The 22,522-nt window shown below is 34.4% G+C and overlaps 1 protein-coding gene across 1 annotated transcript in view; it reads right to left on the bottom strand.

The window, feature by feature from the left end:
* Positions 1-1,069: 1,069 nt before the first annotated feature.
* Positions 1,070-22,522, bottom strand: part of HDAC2 (histone deacetylase 2) — a 34,790-nt gene continuing 13,337 nt past the window's right edge. Inside the window, exons 6-14 of the mRNA XM_033102899.1 lie at positions 13,906-14,047; positions 10,320-10,412; positions 10,134-10,242; positions 7,112-7,252; positions 6,752-6,860; positions 5,946-6,076; positions 4,540-4,692; positions 2,029-2,086; positions 1,070-1,412 (exon numbers count right to left, since the gene is read on the bottom strand). Of these exons, the coding sequence (XP_032958790.1) occupies positions 1,382-1,412; positions 2,029-2,086; positions 4,540-4,692; positions 5,946-6,076; positions 6,752-6,860; positions 7,112-7,252; positions 10,134-10,242; positions 10,320-10,412; positions 13,906-14,047 (967 nt within the window). The 3' untranslated portion in view covers positions 1,070-1,381. The remainder of the gene's footprint in view (positions 1,413-2,028; positions 2,087-4,539; positions 4,693-5,945; positions 6,077-6,751; positions 6,861-7,111; positions 7,253-10,133; positions 10,243-10,319; positions 10,413-13,905; positions 14,048-22,522) is intronic.

Here is a 22,522-nt window from a genome sequence, read left to right on the forward strand (position 1 = left end):
TTGATATGCTGACAGATATGCAGCAAGAGTAAAAACATGGATAACATGCAAATTTCAGAAGAGTGGTTACTTCTGGAGTGTGTGTGGGGGAATTAAATAGCAAAGTGCATAAAAAGGGCTTCAACTTCTGCATAACGAAAAAACTTGAGTATGGCGTAAGTAAAGTATCTGTTAAATCCAGGTGGCTGAATGGTTGTTCATTACAGAAGTCCAGGTGCTTTTGTGAAGGCCTGAAATATTTATCAAACACAGGGCTTATAAAGAAACATTTCTGACTTACCTGTCTTCTAGCATTCTATAATCTTTATCTCAAAATTGATAATTTTGAGATAAAGATTTCATTAATTTTGGCCAATTCCTAAAATGTTGTATTTTCTTAGAAATTACCTCATTTACCTGTTTTGTACTACTAAATGTAGCTGTGGGAGCATTTTTCCATTATGTTCAGTTGCATACCCAAAACCTTAAAATGGGCACTCAACAAACTGAGTGATAAACTACTTTTTAGTGTTTATTTCCTTGGTTTGGAAACTTGGGTATAACAGAACCTGGATGTCATGTAAATTTAGTGATAGGACCAGGTTTTATCTAACAATTGCAGGTTTATTTTAGATGAACACAACCCTGTAAGTTCCTCGTCTACATGGTATATGAACACTACTTTCCTTCTCCAATTATGGATTTCTTACTTCAATTCAGAATTTCCATTTCCAATTTTGAAAACTCTTTAGTTCAGCTCAAAGGTAATTCCTTTATCTCAATTGCATAGCTTGTGCTATTAATTTCAGAGATAAAATGATTATACTGAGATGTCAGTCTTCACCTATATTGACTGGCTAACCTGAAGACAAGATAGTAGAACTATTGCATTAAAAAATAATTACTGTAAACACTCTAAATTAATGTCTTTGAAGAGGTAACCACAGTATATTTCACCTCTTGAGTATTCTAATTCTACAGAAATGGTCATGTCATTAGTCTCTGAAAAAAGATTTCATGTTATAAGAAACAGACAAAAGACAATCCAAGTATAATTTTTTAATAAAGATAATTACAAAAGATGGAAAAATCAGCTCAGAAAGGCCAATTACTTCTTTAATAGATCAGTTTTTTGACATAATAACTCACATCAATTTTAAATACTATCACATAAAGCATGGTGAAAAAGAAATTTTGCTTCATAATTAGAAAACTCACAATAAAATTTGCCAAGAAAAAAAAAAACAAAAACAAGCCATTTTGAAAATAATACAGTCCATGCCAAAGTAGTATAAAATGAAGCCAGTCTTCAAAAAGAAAACATTTTCTTCCAAATATTTTCTCCTTTTTTTTTTTTTTTAATTTTCTGAAATTGGTGAGACTTTCAAACTCAAATTCAAATTCAAGGGTTGCTGAGCTGTTCTGATTTGGCTCTGTGAAAAGCAACATGAAGTATTAAAAATGGCACAATCTGTTTAAATGCACTGACCTGTTGATCAAGTCCTACAGGCTCATGCCAAGAAACCTGTGAGCTGGTAACACCTTGAGTGTTTCTGGACTACTGACCTGCTTATATCTTTTTCAAGTTATCCTATAAAGGCTAGCACAAAACTATTATGCTAGTCCAGTGTTGAAATTTACCCATCTGACAACAGTAAAAAATCATATACAGAAATGAGAGCAACATGAAAGATCATGAGTGCCTATATAAAAGTAGCAAAAAAGGTCTCAGATAAATTATGTAAAAGAACAGATTGATTTATATTCAGTTATAATACTGATTAACCCTAGTCTTTGTGATTTTTTTAAGGCAAGTTACATAGATGACAGATAAATAGCCAAAATAGATGACATATAACTGATGTTAAGATAGCATATGTTGTCTTATGCACCAAACAGACTAAAATCCACAGCATCTCATAAGACTTATTGATGATCTCAGGTTGTCTAACACTTCTCAAAAGAATACATACACCCCCCCCCGCAACAAAGTAATGTGTTTATTTTTATCGTATATAAAATTACTACATGAGGAATAATATAATTTACCCTTTGGTATCTGTTTTTTCACCACTATTATCCTTGGATTTGTCTTCTTCCTTCACATCTAGTAACAAAAATTAGAAGAGATTATAATCTATATATCTTGAAATATGAAATATAATTTATTTTAAAATAGACCTTACTTAAAATGTAAAAAAGCTGTCATATGTAACTTACTATTTATGAATTCATTAACAATAAGCTTTACGTGCTATGCTAAATGAGAGGTTCACGATGTCAACGTAACAACAGTCTGTCTTTTTGGAAGTTTTGCTTCTGTGGGATCACAGTATTACAGCTGGAGTATGTACTGTGAAGAAGTTAAACCTACAGACACGAGCATAGCACTGGGATATCAGGAAAGGCTACCATGAAGAAGTGACATTTGAATGGTGTCTTTAAGAATGAACAGTTTTTGGTTAGAAAAGGGGAGACAGGAAAAACTTAAAAGGGCTTTGAGGCAAGAAGGAATTAGCAGGCTGGCAGGAAGAACTGAAAGACCAATGTGACTGGAGTATTGTGAGAAGAGGGGAGAATTAGATTAAGCCCAGAGACACAGCAGAGGATAAATCCTATTGTTTATACCATTAATTTTTAACCCTTGTTATAAATACTGAAACTTTAATATTTTAATAAAATTTAATGAAATAGGACTAACACTATAAACTCAATATTGCTAAAACAAATTAGCCTAAATGCACTATATTTTACATAAGCAAATGAATCAAAGTTGTGAGGCAAAGATCTAATAATAAAGATATAGTGAATTATAAATATGTAAATGTTAAGCATTCTACATAGACATTTCAGGGAAGGGTCTGAACTATAATACAAACATGAGGCAATATGAACATTATGACATTTGTTTCGACTTCTGGCTTAATTTTGGATATGTAAACAAAGTATCAAAACAGGACTGGGGAAAGGAAGAAAAAAAAACCGGTCTTAACTTTAGGTTTTAAACTATAGATTTAAAAAAGTTTTCTATGGTTAATATTTTTCATCTGTAGGTTGAAGTATTTTAACAATTGCAAGGCCCTATAAGAATCTATTACCAAATAAAAAAGTTTTTTAAACATATCAATTAATATCAGCAATACAAGTACTGAGGAACTAAAAACAGATTAATCCACCACCAGGATATTAAGCCAGATCAAAAGGTACTCTAATTTTCAGCTAAAATAACAATGAAAAATAAGCACCCTAGTGTACCCACTTTCACATTTGAAAGGAAAAGCAAAGAAAAGATACTAGATTTTAAATAAGAAGAAACACCAAAAAAGGACAGAGAAGAAGACATACTACTGACAGAAGAAAAAATACTAGAAAAACCCTACAGCTAAAGCCTAAGTTCTCCTTACCTCAATCATAGATGGAATTTCTGGATGTCAATCAGTACACGAAAGCAGAATGAAGCCATCATTGTAATACATTGAGAAGTTAAAATTATAAAATGGTAGAGAACAGTAGACTATAGGAGTGAATCCACGTGTAAAAGAACAGAACTAGATGTACCAAGATATGTTATGAATTCCTAAGCCCAGTAAAAAGAAAAAAGAACCCAGGAGCCAGCTTACTCGTATAACTCCAACATAATAGATATAAGAAAAGGATGCTGGACCAGTGTCTCTGAATTGGTTTTTCACATGCTACAGGGTCAAAATTAACAGGCCAACTAAATTCATGCTCATCATGATTACTTGCAAATGGTTATCAGGTACCATCAGGAAACGCACCAAGTGCCAAGGAACAGATATTTAAGATACTGCATTCCCTGGCCATGAGCAGCTCAATCAAGCAGGATAAAATCCTATACAGAGGAGCTATATTATCATGTGTTAAATAAAATGAGTGAGGTATGTGTAAGTGCTCTAGGAACTCAGACAACAGATAAGATTCTCGTAGCAAATTCAATGTCCGATAAAGTATCTATTTTCTCAATAGGTAAGCTGACATAGCATTTTTTAAGTTAAGATATCAGAAGTATTATCTCCTCCCCAAGCCAGCTCCCAAATCCCTTCCTGTATTTCCTCAGTTTTTGTTTTCTTCAAACAATTTCTGAAGAAAGTCTATTCTCTGAGCTTTTCCAAACTAGTTAAATGGGTCTAAGGACAATCTAACTCTTCTTTTGTGTTTTATTCCCAGGAAATAAACTTTAGGGAATTAAAAATTATGTTAAATTTCAGCTCTGCTCAGACTATAAATGGATCTATAACCACTTTGTCTTCTCTTACCTAATCTATATTATAGTGCAATATTCACTATGTTAAGCCCCTGTCAACCAAGAGAAGGCAGTAAGTTTCCTATATTATAAAAGTAAATGTGAACATTTAGAGCTCTAAATAAAGGACAGTTAAAAGCTAAGCACCGTTTACATATTAATAAAAGTCACCTACCTAGTACACCCACCCTCCAATACCTGTGTTAACCGATGCCAAGATCTCATAAAAACAGCAGTGCAGTTCACTTTTAAAAACTTACAATTTTAAAACCATTTACCCAAAAAATAAATCTCACCTGCTTTTTTGTCCTCTGTTTCCTTTTTGTCTTCCTCAATTCTAGCTTTCTTAGCTTTCTTATGATCAGCCACATTTCTACGACCTCCTTCTCCTTCATCCTCTGAATCTGAGAATTCTTCATCACAAGCTATCCGTTTGTCTGATGCTCGAACTAATACATAATGAAAGTTTTGACAAAAGTAGTCATAAGTTTTATAACTGTCACAGTGCACTCTTGTACAAATGAACTAACCAGCCACTACATTTAAAAGTGTAGGATAACAGAAACTTAATAATTTTAAGATTAGAACTGAATGCATGGTTTGCTAAATACTGATAATTTAGCTTTGATCTAGGAAAAATAAAAAAAAAATAAAAAAAAGAAAACAACAGGGGGCCAGCCCAGTGGCTCAGGCGGTTGGAGCTCCGTGCTCCTAACTCTGAATGAAGGCTGCCGGTTCGATTTCCACATGGGCCAGTGGTCTCTCAACCACAAGGTTGCCAGTTCAACTTCTCAAGTCCTGCAAGGGAGGGTGCGCTCCGCCCCCTGCAACTAAGATTGAACACAGCACTTTGAGCTGAGCTGCCTCCCGGATGGCTCAGTTGGTTGGAGCATGTCCTTTCAACCACAAGGTTGCCGGTTCGACTCCCACAAGGGATGGTGGGTTGCGCCCCCTGGAACTAGCAACTAGCAATGGCAACTGGACCTGGAGCTGAACTGCGCCCTCCACAACTAAGATTGAAAGGACAACAACGTGACTTGGAAAAAAAAGTCCTGGAAGTACACACTGTTCCCCAATAAAGTCCTGTTAAAAACAAAACAAAACAAAACAGGAAAAACATCTGGGGATCTCATAAAAAATAACTTTGGAGGAAAAAAAATTATATATTTTTTTAATAGGAGGTGGGGATGGTATCTTTATCTAAAAAGTAACCTTCTACTTCAGAGCTCAGAGGGGAAGTAGAAGTAGACAAAAAATTAAAAATACCATCAATACCAATCTGTCAGAAATGTCTTTATTATGATAGCATACCATTATGCTACAAATCTAGCAAGCATAGTATGTGGAATGAGAAGCTGTAGAATCAAACAGAAGGTGAATTCAAGTTATTCAACTCACTCTACTTTAAATAGGTGTGTTATTTTTCCAATGTATTCCCAAATATACATAAATGGCTAATTTGTGGAAACTTATCATATATGTAGTCATATAAACTGAAATCGCTGACATTCAAACTGGGCTTTGAGACATAAGAACGTTAAATCTATGTGAGAGTAAAAATGGAAAGAAAGAGACAAAAGTAATAGTGTGCTCATGAAACATGACACATAGCGAAGCTCTTGGACAAATAAAACCTTCAGTTTGTAGTGTTATTTTAACAAACCAGAAAAAAGTAACAATACACATTTTGGCATTATCTTACTAGAAATTCTCTTGTCTGGATCTTCTCCGTCTTCATCTCCACTGTCTTCATGAACAGCATCTTCTGGAATAGCTTGCATTTGGACGCCAGGTGCATGAGGTAACATGCGTAAATTTTCAAATAAACGCTGTCTAACAGAATTACATGTGCAAAGTTATTAGACAAAATGCATTTTCTTTCAAGTTCCTTTTAAATGTTAATAGGAAACATTAAGGAAAAAATTTCATCTAGCTTAACCTATGAATTAAAGTAATACATTTATTGAGCATTGATACTTTATTATTAACCCATTTAATCCTCAACATTTACAGTGTAGGTACCATTTAAGCCACCATGTTTCATTGATAAGGAAATATAAACACAAATATAAAAGGCAAATTAACTTGTCAAACATCACAGAGCTAGTATGTGGTAGAGAGAGGACACAAACTCAGGCTTATATACTGTAAGGTTTCCCTAAACACTTCATTGTTAGAGACAAAGCTTTATGAAACATTTCAATGAAAATACATTTCACTTTCACGTAAAGCAAGAAAGTATAAAATTTATAGTGCCCCTTACAATTTAAAGGCCGATTTTAACTGATAGAAAAAAATTAGTATTTTTGAGCTATGAAGCTCATATATTTTCCATTATGTTCAAAAATTAAAGAAATCAATAATCTTAAGGATTCAAATGTTTCTGAAAAAGACAAAGAAAATATATTCTGCATAAAGCTAAAATGACCTACTGCACTTGGCCTTCTAAAGGTTCCTAAAGCTGCATCAAGACGAAATGTTGATCAAATCAATTCAATGATGTCTTACTTTATCTTTTCCATATATTCTGGAGTATTCTGATTTGTCATGTTTGAAGGACTAATATGCAGTTTGAAGTCTGGTCCAAAATACTCAAAGTAATCATTATATGGCAATTCTATTAAAAACAATGAAAGAAAAGTTACATATCAAAAGCTCAGTTTTCACACATATCCATACACAAAAATCCAGATTCAAGTTGAAAAATATTTCCAAAGAAAATGTTTAAAAGTGAACGCAAAGTGAATTCATTCATTAATTGACTGCCCTCCTACTTACACAGTTTTGGAAACTACTCTTATCATCCACCTGTCCATTTCTATATATTGACAGTTCATCCAACAAAGATATCACAATAAAAACACTTACCATTTGGAATTTCACAATCAAGGGCAACTGCAGTCTCATATGTCCAACATCGAGCAACATTACGGATTGTGTATCCACCTCCTCCAAGCATTAGTAATGGTAAATTGAAAGTTTTTACAACTTCTACACATTTAGCATGACCTGAGACAAAGAAGATTTGGGTAACAATAAATCTGCATTGTAATAGTTTGAAAAATGTGTCTTAAAAAGACAAACACAAACAAAATTTTACTCAACCAAAATGGCTTTTCTGAATATTTAAAAAACAAATAATATGCAAAAATTTCCAGTCTAAAGCTTTTTATCAAACACCTTTCACAGAATGATATACAAAACACAGTAAAACATAACTGGTTATTTTAGAATGTGTTCCCTGATAGTTAAACATACAACTGTTATTAAGATTAAAATATGCACATGACATATTTTTATTATCATAGGCTCATGTTATGTGATGTGAAGATGTTATGTTCATTTGAAGTTACATGGGGGGAAGTTACATGGGGGGAACAATAATATTATGCACAAATTAAATTGATCTTTTTGTTACTGCTTTTCCCTACAGACATGAACAGAAAAATTACGGAAGGCTATACAACACAGTTTAACTAGAGGTTATCTTTAGGTAGTGGTATTATGGATAATTTTCTGACATTATAAAATTAATATCTTACTATTAAGAACTTCAACAAATTTCTATGTGTAGAAATTTGAATATAAAGTAAACCTAATATAAAAAGAAACCATTACTTCTGGATAAATGCCATAGTTCAATAACCAATTTTAAGTTACCAGTAACTTTTTAGAATACGATCTTTCAGTCAATCTAAAGTCAATCTTTAAAGAAAGAAAAAAAATCTTTCAATTATACAAGAAATCCATGCTTGCTAGAAGAGTATTTGGAAAAATCAAAAAAGTGCAAAAAAAAAACACTACCAAAAACTCCACCCAAAGTTAGTTTTTCAAATATCCATTTCCTTACAATTCCTTTGAGTTAATTTTTAAAAGTTTAATGATCTGTTTTCATGTAACTGTACATTGTAAGCATTTTCATTTTCATTAAGTATTTTTCAACAGTTGCATTACATAATTCACATCCCAATTTTTATTACTGCTACTAGAAATATATGGCTTTCTTACAATAGATAAAAACTGGGTATTTTAAAAGACAAAACAAAAAGTTAATTTACAGACTTCCAAGTAAAGCTAGCTGGCTAAAAAAGGAAATTTACTTTTCCTGTACCTCAAAACCCAATAAAAATGACTATAAAGGAATTTTTAAAAAGGCTAATCTATAAAAATGAAGACTGAGACAGAACACAACAGTAACAATATAAATGAAGGCAGGAAGGAAATGAACAAGAGGTAACTGACTTTAGTAGACCCAAGAATCTGAATTAGAACATGGTAGTGAAGACAGCTTGCAATCAAGTTTAAGATTTGGAATTATAAATATCCTTTTTTGCTTATATGACTAAAATTCTGTCATTTAAAAACGTAATGTAGATTTATTATTGAAAGAGTAAAATGCTGCAGTTTAGGATTATGAAAGTTATTGCTTTTAAGTGTGAAAGCACTGAACTTTCAAAAATTAAAACATGAAAACTGACAGTTATTACATATCTTAAGAGTAATTAGGTAGATAATTTCTGGAAAACATCCATTTTGAGACAACAGATGGTTATCAACGCATATGAAGTTCAACAATATAAAACTGCTTGCTATTTGGCCATTGTTAAACTACCAAGAAAAGCGGTAATTTATTTCATAGAAGCAAGTATAACATTAAATAATCTTTAATATCTATATTTAGTTATTTAATTCCATTTTGGCCACCAGTCCTTCTGGAAAAAGTTCTATTTGAGAATTCTTCACATCTATGAAAGAATTCAAAACAGAACATTAACTTGTTACTTAAAAATTCACAAGGAAAACAATTCCAAAATTATGTACAATATCCATGATAAATCACTACTGATCCACATATAATAAAATTTAAGATTTATTAAATAAAATTTCAGATTTATTCTTATTCCCTATAAGTTCATTCCATAATGGTGGAAATTTTACTTTGGTCTGGACTTTTATCATATGTGATTTCAACACTTGATCAAATTTAAGTATTCAGTACAGCACTCCTCATATCCCACATACCTTTTCTCAGGAAGCTACTTGAAATAGCAATAAGGGAAGCCAATACAACAAAGCAGCAAAGAACAGTTCTACTGTATTTCCCCAAAAATAAGACCCTTATGGTAAAATAAGACCAGGTCTTATATTAATTTTTGCTCCAAAAGATGCATTAGAGCCGATGGTCCGGCTAGGTCTTATTTTCAGGAAAACAGTACTTTCTACCAGGTCTATAGAGGATATGCATCCAAACAGGACCACGTGAGAAGGCTGTTCTTCAAGGAGGTAAAACTGACAGAATACCTGATACACCTGAACATATGAAGCTACAGACACTGGTTGTTTAATGATACATACAGAGAAAACAAAGTAAACGAAAAAACATCACACAGGAAGAAAAAGTTATGTAATGAAGAAAAACTGGATAAACTAAAATGCACTTTAATGTTGATGATGCTGTAAACAGTGAATACCACAACCAAAATTCTGACATAAATACTAGATTGAAATTGTAAAAATGGAGATATCAGAAGGGGGTGTGTGCATGTACTGGGGATAAAGTGGTGAAGGAGACCTAAATCCCTCTTCCTTCATAATGGGAAGTGAATATACAAGGCTAAAATGAAAAATTAAAAGTAACCAAGTTTGTATGCTATTTGGAGAAAGATAAACACACCAAAAGAATCAACCAAAAATGCTGTAAATAGCTGCCCTGGTTGGGACCCCAACAAACCTTAAAAAACTATTCATGTATGAATGTATCCATAAACGTGACAAAATAAAGAAGACCTAAACAAGACCTTACTGAAACAAGATTAACTGTAGTTAAAAAATTCAATTCCAAATACATACATACAGTTCTGGGAATATCACCCTTTAAATAATTGCTTACCTTTGACCGTCAGATTGAAGCAACCAAGTCTATCACCAGATAGTGAGTCTGCACCACACTGTAACACGACAGCACTAGGCTGATACATCTCCATCACTTTTGAGATAATCTAAATACAAGATAACAAATGTTATTATCTCTAAAAACATTTACCATTAATTCAACTTTCAAAATAGTAATACTTACAGGCTTAAATATCTGCCCGTATGACTCATCATCGATACCATCTCTCATTGGAAAATTGACAGCATAATATTTGCCTTTTCCTGCACCAATATCCTAAAATACAGTTTAAAAGATCTCAGAGAATATTTCATAACAGTTTGCTATATTAAAATATTTTTACAAGACTGAAAAACTAGGTAACAAGAACTAATTCTGAATTCATCATGTAGGTTGAGAAAGGAAAAATACAAAGTGCATATTTTAATATTTATAGATTGCTTATAAAGCAGAAAAGAACCAATTCCAATTAATCTGTAACGATTATTTTGGGGAATTTAACATAAAGTTAAAGGCAACATGAAATTACATATTACATTAACTGAAGAAATTCATCATAAACAGAATATATAAGACAACTTTATGTGTAAAACTGTGGAAAACATAGACTCTGAGCCAAAGAACCCTGCAGAACAATTGTCTCTGTAACGCAGAAACCTTGTGGCTCACAATCTGGCATGAGTTTACTTATGATGAAAGAAAAGCCTAGACTTTCTTGAAGTTTTAATAGCTTCAGACTAAAGAACTAAAATCTGTTCTTTAATGAGGCTTGAGATAAATTTTGTTTTTACTTGTTGAGTAAGTACCACTCTAGGCATTTAATACCTCCCAAAAGAAGCACAGAAGCTGAGGGCTGGGTTCCAGTTACACACACACCCCCTCTTAAAATATATATACATGTATTACATGTACTTATTTTTATGTTATGCATATGTGCTCGTATGTATCCCTGTGTGCATATATGGATATACATACTTATATGTATATATTCCTAGAAGAAATAGGAGACACTTCTACAAAACAGTGCTTTAACTACAATACCAAAGGATTGGTGGTGACTGATTCTTGTGTGTTTTAAATTATGTCTCAATAAATACAAGTCTTTAGGATTATTAACATTTGTACAAGTTCTTCCCTTGTCTCTCACGGTATGATGTTAGCGTGAATCCACTTTTTTTTTTGAAAAAATAAAACTTATATTTCAACATTTAAGAGTTATTATGACCCAATTTTCAATGCAGAAAAAGCAAGTGGAATTACAAACCCCCCATAATTTTTCTTGAAGATATTTAAATTTTTATATATAACTTATATATATAATTTATGTTATATATAAATTATATATAACTTTATATATAATTATATATAACTTTATATATAAATTTTTATATATAAATACAAACCATACAAATGTGGATAAGCTAAAGTATTGTGAATCCTTAGACTCCTGCACTAAAAACACAGTAGGAATACACACTGCCACGAAGAACACTTATGTTCTTAAGTTGGTCACACCACTTTAGGTTGGCAACTCAAAGAGCTGCTGCCCTTATTGGACCAAGCTTTATCCCTTTAATTTCTTACTTCTTAACTGCTACTTGTAACACTTGTTTTTTTCCTTCCATCTAGACTACGATCTAATAAATGCAAGCAAGATTTTAACAGTGGTCTAACCTCAGAATAGCCTTTTCTGATTTAGAATGAATTGTCAGGTAGAAAAGGGAATGATTACAATAACATCCAAAGATACACACGAGATTCACAACTAAAATCCAAATACAACTACACATAAAATGTAATGATTGATTTTAGTTTCCTTACAAAATTTTGAAGACACCTATATAATATCCACAAGAAAAATATTAGGATGACATTTTATACACTGAGTGTTTTTAAATCTTAGTGAGGAAGAGACATTGAAAGTCTTTCTCAAATCTTTTTAAAACAAGCATTCTCCAATATTTTCCAACAACTTCAAACAACCATTAGAATACTGTCAGAAATTTAAGAGAGACCTCCATTTACCATTTCTGAGATTAATTAGGATTATATGACAAAGACATTATCCTTCCTTCAGCTTACAGCTGGGAAGGCTTTTCCTTAATTTCTAGTGGGGTGACTGTAGAGAAATTCTACTGGTTTGGAGCAGTGGTTCTCAAACTTTAGTGTGCAGAATAATCCAGTTTCTGGCCCTGAGAATACGTGCTTCTAACAAGTTCCAGTTGATGCTGATTTTGTTAGTTTAGGGATCATACTGGTTTTTAAGATAAGACCAAGTGGGAAACGGCATCGAAGGAGCTAACCAACAAGGAACTGAAAATATTTAAACCGAAATAAATTAAACTGACAGCTGTCATGCCAAGTGTCATGTGAGGTCACTAGTCCCATTCCCCACGTAAGAACGCAGGACATGGTGAGGCCAAAAAGAACACCCACGGAGCCATAGATAGGGGAGTCATACCACTATATTCTCGCTGGCGGCTGGGTTGGAGACACAAGAAACAGGATCCACACGATCTGCAACCTGCCGTCTGTTTCTCTGCCAACCAACCAACCCCACTTGCTAGCTGCAATCCCCACGCTAACTGCAATCCGCGCTTGCTAGCTCAGCCACCATCTTCTTGCAAGCCCCCCATTTTCTGCTAGCATAGCCACAGCAGTTATATTAGTGGCCAGTGGCTCACTGGTTACAGCTGACAGCCATCTAGCCACAGCTGATGGCCATCCAATCACAGTTGATGGCCATTTACTACCCAAGTGAGCATCTTTCCACGTGAGGGCGAGAGCCTGGAAACTCCATGCCTGGCTCTGTCCCCACAACAGCCTACACACTTATAAATAAAAATAAAGGTTTCATCATCACAACTATTACTGAAAAAACATCATCTTGTAGTCAATTAAAGAAATGTCACACATTTGAAAAATAAGGCCATTCTAAAACTTTTGGTTGCTAAATAAACTATATGACGTATTACAGATTTGTAAAATAACCTTAACAATGTATTTTAGAACTAACACTGAAGGCCATGGTAAGAGAAATCTCCTATATAATCCAGGCTGACTTAAAAACAGCTGTTTACATTTCTGAATAAACTTCAACATGCATGTGGCTTGATTAAAAAAAAAAACAAAACAAAAAAACCCACAACCCTCTAGTGAAGCAAAAAATACTTCAAGAAGTTTGGAGAAACAGGATTTGACCAGTGGTTTTTATTCACAAAATACGAAAGCACCAAATGAAAGAAGAAAACAAATAAATGCGCTCGCTGTAATAGGCAGGATAAACTATAGTATTCTTTCTCTCCCCCAAAAGTCTCTAATACATATTTCAGAAGCCCAAGAAAAAGAGATTAAAATTATACCTATTAAATCAAGACCAATCATAAAAAGGTAGTTCAAGAACCTGAAAAAGACTTAGTCAATTATGTTATTCCACCAATCTTTCTACTCAATAACAATGTTTGTTACTGTCAAGTAGGTTTTGAAGATTCAAACAACATCAAGAAAACTGCTCCATGCTTTGTGGATGTTCAAAAATATTTATTCAACCAAAGAAAATAGCTGAGTAAAGAAAGTCCCGTTAAGTACTCATTAAATTTTTGCTTACAGTCAGTAAAAGTGAATTCTAGCAGATGTTATAGCATATAAAATGACTCAAGTCTACATATAAGATTCAAATTAATGACTCAGGAAAAAATATTAGTTCAGGTACAGGATTACTAGCTTCCTCGGTTAATCTCATATTTATTCAGACAAAATTCAGTCTTACCCTCAAGTCTCCTGTTCCAGGGAAGTATTCCCCATATTTATGGAATGATACAGTCATTACACGATCTGTGGTATAAAAAGCTTCTTCAACACCATCGCCATGATGGATATCAATATCAATATATAAGACTCTCTGATGATACCTGAAAAGAAAGCCGTAAATTAGGGTTTTAAAGGTTTTAAGATGGGAAGAACCACCATGGAATGAGAAAACCTATTTTTGAGCGCTTTCATTCCAGAATGCTTAATCCCCTTTCTTATTTTATTCCCAACCTAAGAGACCATTCAAACATCTGAAGTTACAGTTTGAAACTTGGACCTTTTTTAAATATAAAATCGTATCTGTTTACTGAGTTTCATTTTTTTCTCATGCTGAAGAACATTTTCAGCAACTGGCAATGTAACAATAAAAAACATCCCCTAACATGGAATACAAATGATGTGCTAAGTAAAAGTTCAAATAACTGTTAAAGACTATGTGGACTACAAAATAATTTCATCCTGTTTCACATGGGCCAAAATAGATTTATATTAGCTGCAAGCTCAAATAATTAGTTATGTCAAGAGTTATGTCAGTAAAATCACTGCCTCTCAACAACAGGTCAGAAGTGACTTTACAAAATATTTAAGATTTAAAAGATTAAATGTCCTGAAAGGGACAACCACCAAGCATTTTTTGCAAACACAGCTGTTGGTTAAAGCCCTTGAGAAAAGAAAAGTTCTGCGATGGGAATCAGTTGTAGAACAGATAATGGTTATAAAATATTAGGCAAATTTTGGAATCTTATTCATCTTTGTTAATAGATGACTTGTTTCTAACATGTTCTTCATTACTGTTAGGACCTTTTTTCAGGTCCTGGGCACAGAGCAATGGACACAGCATGACCTACAAGGTCCCTACTCTCATGGTACTTACAATCTAGGGGGTGAAGACGACAAACAAGTAAACAGAAAACAAGGCAGTAAAACAGACTAAGATAGTGACAAATGGGATGGGGAAAGAAGACATTACTTTAGCTTTAGTGATTAGAAAAAAACCTCTATTGAGGAAACAATACTGGAGCCAAGATCCAATGATGAGAAGTCCACCGTGTGAAGGTCTCAGGGTAGAGCCTTCTTGGCAGAGGGCATGACAAGTGCAAAAAACAACAAAGAAGAAACAATCTCAGCATGTTCATATTATTAATAGTTAAAAAAAAAAAAGTCCTCATTAGTACTCAGTATAGATGATACCAAAGAATTTTGCATCAGGTATAATAGCATTATGAGTGTGTAACAATTTTCATATTGCATTGTGTGTATACGTATATGTATGTCAAAGTACCATAAATGATGTCATGGGTTTCTTTAAAATATTTCAGCAAAGGAAAGAGAATTAAAAAAAGGATGAATCATGCAAATGTATAAAAATTCTTGAATTTGGAAGATGGGTAAATGGGAGGTTATGAACTACTCTCTAGTTTTTATTAAGTTTGAAAGGTTTTTTTTGGTACAATTACATACCTTACAAAGTGATCTCCCCACTAAGTCTATTATCCATCAGATACTGTACAATTACAATATTACTGATTATATTCCCTTTGCTGTACTTTAACATCCCTGATTTTTTTAGTTGACATTCAATATTATATTAGTTTCAGGTGTACAGCATAGTGGTTATACATTTATACAATCTATGATGTGATTCCCCCCAATAAGTCTACTACCTACCTGACACTATACAGTTTTTATAATATTAATGACTATATTCCCCAAACTGTACTTTACAGCCCTGTGACTATTTTGTAACTACCAATTTGTACTTATTAATCCCTTCAACCTTTTGCATCCAGTCCAACACCCCTCCCATTTGGTAAACATCAGTTTGTTCTCTGTATCAATGAGTCTGTTTCTGTTTTGTCCGTTCGTTTATTTTTTTTCTTTACATTCCACATACAAGTGAGATTATATGGTACTTATCTTTCTCAGACTGACATTTCTTAATAAGGTCTATACCTGTTGTCGTAAACGGTTAAGATTTCACTCTTTTTTATGGAAGAGGAATATTCCATTGTACCATTTATTCCATTGTACCATTTTATGGAAGAGTAATATTCCATTGTACTACCTTTTCTTATCCAATCGACTATTGATGGGCATTTCAGTTGGATCTCTATCTTGCCTATTGTAAATAGCGCTGCAGTGAATCTAGGGGTGGATGTTGTACCTTTTCAAATTAGCGTTTTGGATTTCTTCGGATAAATACCCTGAAGTAGAATTGCTAGATCCTAAGGTGTTTCTGTTTTTAATTTGTTGAGGACCCTTCAAACTGTTTTCCAATAGAGGCTGCATCAACTTGCAATCCCACCAACAGTGCACGAGGGTTTCCTTTTCTTCACATCCTTGCCAACACTTGTTTTTTGATTGATGATAGCCATTTTGACAGGTGTGAGGCGGTATGTCATAGTGGTTTTAATTTGCATTTCTCCGATGATTAGTGATATTGAGCATCTTTTCATATGTCTATTGGTTATTTGTATGTCCTCTTTGGAGAAATGTCTATTCAGGTCCTTTGCCCATTTTCAAACCAGACTGTTTGCTGTTTTGGAGTTGAGTTGTATGAGTTTTTAAAATAAAATCCGGATACCGTGTTTCCCTGAAAATGAGACTTAGCCGGACCACCAGCTCTAATGCGTCTTTTGGAGCAAAAATTAATATAAGACGTGGTTTGATATTATATTATATCCGGTCTTATATTGATTTTTGCTCCAAAAGACGCATTAGAGCTGATGGTCCGGCTAAGTCTTATTTTCAGGGCAAAACGGTATTAAGCCATCAGATGTATCACTGGAGAGTATCTTCTCCCATTCAGTAGGATGTCTTTTCGATTTGTTTGTTTCCTTTGCTGTGCAAAAACTTTTTAGTTCAATGTAGTCCCATTTGTTTCTTTTTCTTTTGCTTCCCTTGTCTAAGAAGATATGCCAGAAAAAAATACTACCAAGGGTAATGATGGAGAGTTTACTGCCTGTTTTCTTCTAGGAATTTTATGGTTTTTGGTCTTACATTTAAGTCTTAAATCCATTTTGAGTTTATTCTTGTATATGGAATAAGAAGATGCAGTTTTCCCAGCATCATTTATTGAACACTCTCTTTACCCCATTTATATTTTTGCTTCCTTTGTCATAGATTAAATGACAATATAGGCATGGGTTTATTTCTGAGCTCTCTATTACGGATTTGTTTCACTGATCCATGTGTTTTTTTGCCAATATCATGCTATTTTGATTACTATGGACTTGTAGTATAGTTTGATATCAGGCAGCCTTGTATGTCCAACTTTGTTCTCTTCTCAAGATTGCCATGGTCATTCAGGATCTTTTATGGCTCCATATAACTTTTAGGATTATTTGTTCTAGTTCTGTGAAGAATAGCATTGGTATTCTGATAAGGATTGCACTGACTCTATAGACTGCTTTGGGTAGTATGGATATTTTAACTATATTAATTCTTCCTATCCATAAGCATAGTATATGCTTCCATTTATTTGTATTTTCTTCAATTTCTCATTAATATCTTAACGATTTTCAGAGTACTGGTCTTTTACTTTTTGGTTAAATTTATTCCTAGGTATTCTATTTTTTTAAAGCAATCATAAATGAGATTGTTTTAATATCTCTTTCTGATAGTTCATTATTAGTGTATGAAAATGCCACCAATTTCTAAATATCTGCAACCAATTTCTAAAGTATCCTGCTACTTGACTAAATTCACTTATCAGTTCTTTGTTTTCTTGGTGGTATACTTGGCGTTCTCTCTATATAGTATCATGTCATCCATAAAGAATGACAGTTTTACTTCTTCCTTTCCAATTTGGATGACTTCTATTTTTTTTGGGTCTGATTTCAATATTAATGTTGAATAAAAGTGGTGAAAGTGGACATCCTTGATAGAATGCTTTTAGCTTTTCCCCATTGAGTAAGACGTAAGCTGTGGGTTTATCATACATGGCCTTTATTATGTTGAGATATGTTCCCTCTATTCCCATTTTGCTGAGTTTTTATCATAAATGGATACTGGATTTTGTTCAAATGCTTTTTCTCCACCTGTTGATTTATCTTTCATTTTGTTTGTGGTGTATCACATTAAATTGATTTTGATATTGAACCAACTTTGCATCCCAGGAATAATTCCTACTTTGTCTTGGTGTACGATCTTTTTAATGTCTTGCTGAATTCAGTTTGCTAATATTTTGTCGAGGATTTCTGCATGTATGTTCATCAAGGATATATCGACTTACAATGTTCTTTTTTGTAATGTCTATGTTTGGTTTTGGACTCAGGATAATGATGGCCTCATAAAATGAGCTTGTGAGCCTTTCGGCCCTGCTGAATTTTTTGGACTAGTTTGAGAATAGGTGTTAACTCTTCTTTGAATGTCTGGAAAAATTCACCTGTGAATCTTTCTGGTCCAGGACTTTGTTGGAAGTTTTTTGATTACTGATTTGATTTCATTACGTAGTAGTAATCGGTCAGTTCAGGTTATGTTTCTCTTGATTCAGCCTTGAAAGATCGTGTGCTTCTAGGAATTTATCCATTTCCAGATAGTCCAATTTTGTTAGTGTAATTGCTCATTATTTTCTTAAAATTTTTGTATTTCTGTGATGTTCGTGGTCACCTCTTTTTTATTTTATTTGGGTCTTCTTTTTTTTGATGAGTTTTCAATTTTATCTTTTCAGAGAACCAGTTCTTGGTTTGATTTTTTTTGGTCTTTTTTTAATTCTCTATTTAGTTTATTTCCACTCTAATCTTTATTATTTCCTTCCTTCTACTCACTTTAGGCTTTGTTAGCTGTACTTTTGGTAGTTCAAGTGTAAGGTTAAATTGTTGGAGATTTTTTTCTCGTTTCTTGAAGTAGCGTAGGCCTGTATTGCTATGAATTTCCCTCTTAGGACTACTTTCACTGTGTCCATAGATTTTTGGGTTGTTGTGTTTTCATTTTCATTTTGTCTCAAGAGATCTTGATTTCTTCCTTGATCTGTTAATCCATCCATTGTTTAGTAGCATGTTATTTAGCCTCCATGTGTTTGTGTGGTTTTTAGGTTATTTGTAATTGACTTCTACTTTCATACCATTATGGTCAGAGAGGACTGACTCTTGGTTATGATTTCAATTTTGAATTTATTGCGACTTGTTTTGTGGCCTTAATATGTGATCCATCTTGGAAAATGTTTCATGTGCACTTGAAAAGAATGTATATTATGCTTCTTTGGTGTGGAATGTTAAAAAATACCAATTAAATACATCTGGTCTAGTGTATCATTTAAAGCTGTTATTTCCATGTTGATTTTCTATCTGGAAGATCCATTGGTGCAATGGGGTGTTAAAATCCCCTACTATGATTGTATTATTGTTGATCTCTTTATGTTGGTCAATATTTGCTTTATATATTTTGGCGCTCCTATGTTCGGTGCATACTGTGTTTCCCCGAAAATAAGACCTAGCCAATCAGCTCTAATGAGTCTTTTGGAGCAAAAATTAATATAAGACTGGGTCTTTTATTATAGCAAAATAAGACAGGGTCTTATATTAATTTTGCTCCAAAAGATGCATTAGAGCTGAATGTCCAGCTATGTCTTATTTTCGGGGAAACATGATAGATGTTTACTAGGTTATTTCCTCTTGTTGGACTGATCCCTTTATCACATAATGTCCTTGTGTGTTATTATAGTCTTCATTTTAAAGTCTATTTTGTCTGCAATCAGTATTGTTACCCTAGCTTTTTTTGTTTCCATTTGCACGAAATATCTTTTTCCATTCCTGTACTTTCAATCTGTGTCTTTTGATCTGACATGGGTCACTTATAGACAGCAGATGTCTGGGTCCTGTACTCAGCTACCCTATCTTTTGATTGGAGCATTTAATCCATTCACATTTAAAGTGATTATAGATAGGTACATAGTTATTGCCATAATTATTACTTATTTTTGGTCTGTTCCCCATCCCCCCCTTAATCAAGTCCCTTTAATGTTTCTTGTAATACTGGCTTGATGATACTGAATAGTTATAGCGCCTTTTTTTTTTTTTTTTTAAATCTGGGAAGCTCTTTATCTCTCCTTCCATTTTAAATAATAGCCTTGCTAGGCAGTCTTGGTTGTAGGTCCTTGCTTTTCATCACTGAGTATTTCATGCCACTTCCTTCTGTCCTGCAAAGTTTCTGTTGAGAAATCAGCTGATAATCGTATAGGAGCTCCCTTGTAAGTAACTAGTTATCTTTCTCTTTCTGTGTTTAGGATTCTGTTTTAACCTTTGCCATTGTACTTAGATGTCTTGGTGCAGGCCTCTTTGGGTTCATCTTGTTTGGGAAGCTCTGCACTTCCTGGGCTTGTATGTCTATTTCCTCTGCCAGGTTAGGGAAGTTTTCAGTCATTATTTCTTCAAATAGGTTCTCAACTTCTTGCTCCCTCTCTTGTCCTTCTGGTACTCCTATAATGCAAATGGTGTTACGCTTGATGTTGTTCCAGAGGTCCCTTAAACTATGTTTTTTTAAAATTCTTTTTTTCTTTTTGCTGTTATGATTGGGTGTCTTCTGCTACCTTGTCTTCTAGATCGCTGATTAGATCCTATGCTTCATCTAATCTGTTGTGGATTCCATCTAATGTATTATTCATTTAACTTATTTCAGTCTTTACTTCTGACTGGTTCTATTTTAAGGTTTTGATGTCTTTTATGCTTACTATTTCTTTGTTGAACTTTTCACTAAGTTCCTTAAGCATTCTTATAACCAGGTTATTTTTTGTCAATTTTTATTGGGCAATATTGGGGAGCAGTGTGTTTTTTCTAGGACCCATCAGCTCCAAGTCAAGTCATTATTTTTAATCTAGTTGTGGAAGGTGCAGCTCAGCTCCAAGTCAAGTTGTTTTCAATCTAGTTGTGGAGGGCGATGCTCACTGGCCCATCTGAGACTTGGCAACCTCGGTGTTATAAACACTGTGCTCTAATCAGCTGAGCCAACTGGCCTCCCTATAACCAGTGTTTTGAAGTCTGTCTATGGTAGGTTGGTTGCCTCAATTTCATTTAGGTCTTTCTCTGTAGTTTTCTCATGTTCTTTTATTTGGGACATGTTTGTTTCCAAATTTTGGCTGCCACTCTGTGTTCGTTTCTATGTAGTGGGTAGATGTTCTATATCTCTCACTCTTTGCCAGGTAGCGTTATGTAGCAGTTGTCCTGTGTGGTTCAGTAGTACAGTCTCCCTGATCACCTGTGCGTGTTCCAGAAGTGTCCCTCATGTGTGTTTTGTGTACTCTCCTGTTACAGTTCAGCCTTAATTGCTTTTGGCATGTCAGTGGGTGGGACTGACTCGCAGGCTGACTGGCTGCAAGGATTGGCTATGCCCACAGTGTATGTGCTGCTGTGTGGCGTCTGACCCCTCAGAGAAGGGATTCACCCCAGCGGCACTTTTGCCTCGTGAGACCAGCCTTTCGGTGTATTGCTTGTGAGGCTAATTTAGTGGTGTTCTGTTTTGGTCTGAAGTCTGCTTCTGGGTATGTTGTTTCTGGTGCCTCTTGGGAGGGCTCCTGGGCAGGCCAAGTTAAGGCACTGTCTATGATCAGCCCAGGGCAACCTGGTAGGAGTTACAAAGCTATATGTTGTTGGATTCTGTCTGTGCTGGTTCTGGAGGCATATGGGGATGGCCTCACTGTGATCCAAGGCAATTTGCCACCAGTATCGGGCCCAGGGAAGCTTAGCAAAAGGCCCAGGATCCCCCTAGACCTGCTGCCACCTGCCAGCTACCCATAAAGCTCAGCCGCTGAAATAGTCTCCTCAGGTGTGCTGTGCTGGGCTGGCTGTCCTGATGCTGACAGTGCCCCTGGGGATGCCTCCAGAGTTGGATAGGATAGGATCTCTGGGAGTCACTGGGCTGGGGTGGGTAGTGTTCACAAAGTTAATGCAGATTCAGTCGCTCTAGTGCCAAGCCTATGGCCACTATGCAAAAGTCCAGACAACACTGTGACCAACTGCTGCTCACCTTTGCCCATGGAGACCGGAGAGCCACCCAAGAAAGGCTGCAGTGTGACCTAGGGCTGCCCACCTGTCACCAAAAATTTTCCAGGTGGCAGCATGGGCAGATATGGGCAATTTGCTGCTCCCAGGAGACCAGCACCACTGCATTCCTGCAGTTGCTAAGGAGAATTGAGATTCAGACCTTTCAATCCTCCTTTAGGCCCAATGTAGATGGAAAAAATACATTTACAAGCTCTGTGAAATCTCCCATGAGCTTAAAAACATAGTACGTTTCTATATATTAATAACTAAAGATTATACCATATTGAAAATTGTTCCTTTAAAACCTCTAGTAAATCTTCAATATTATAAAATAGCGCTTAACAATCTATGCTCCATAGACCCAAATGGTCAATGGCCTCAATTTTGTATAACCTTTAAGAATAGTTTTTACATTTCCAAATGACTGAAAAAAATCAAAACAAGATTATCTCATGATATATAACATTTAAATGAAATTAAAATTAGAATGTCCATAAAGTGTTACTGAAATACAGTCATGCTCATTTGTTTATGGCTTCCTTTGGGCTTCAACTACAAATGCAGAGGTAAGTTGTTGAGATGGAAAGAGTACATGTG

The sequence above is a fragment of the Rhinolophus ferrumequinum genome, chromosome 3 (genome assembly GCF_004115265.2).
Source record: "Rhinolophus ferrumequinum isolate MPI-CBG mRhiFer1 chromosome 3, mRhiFer1_v1.p, whole genome shotgun sequence".
NCBI classification, from domain to species: domain Eukaryota; kingdom Metazoa; phylum Chordata; class Mammalia; order Chiroptera; family Rhinolophidae; genus Rhinolophus; species Rhinolophus ferrumequinum.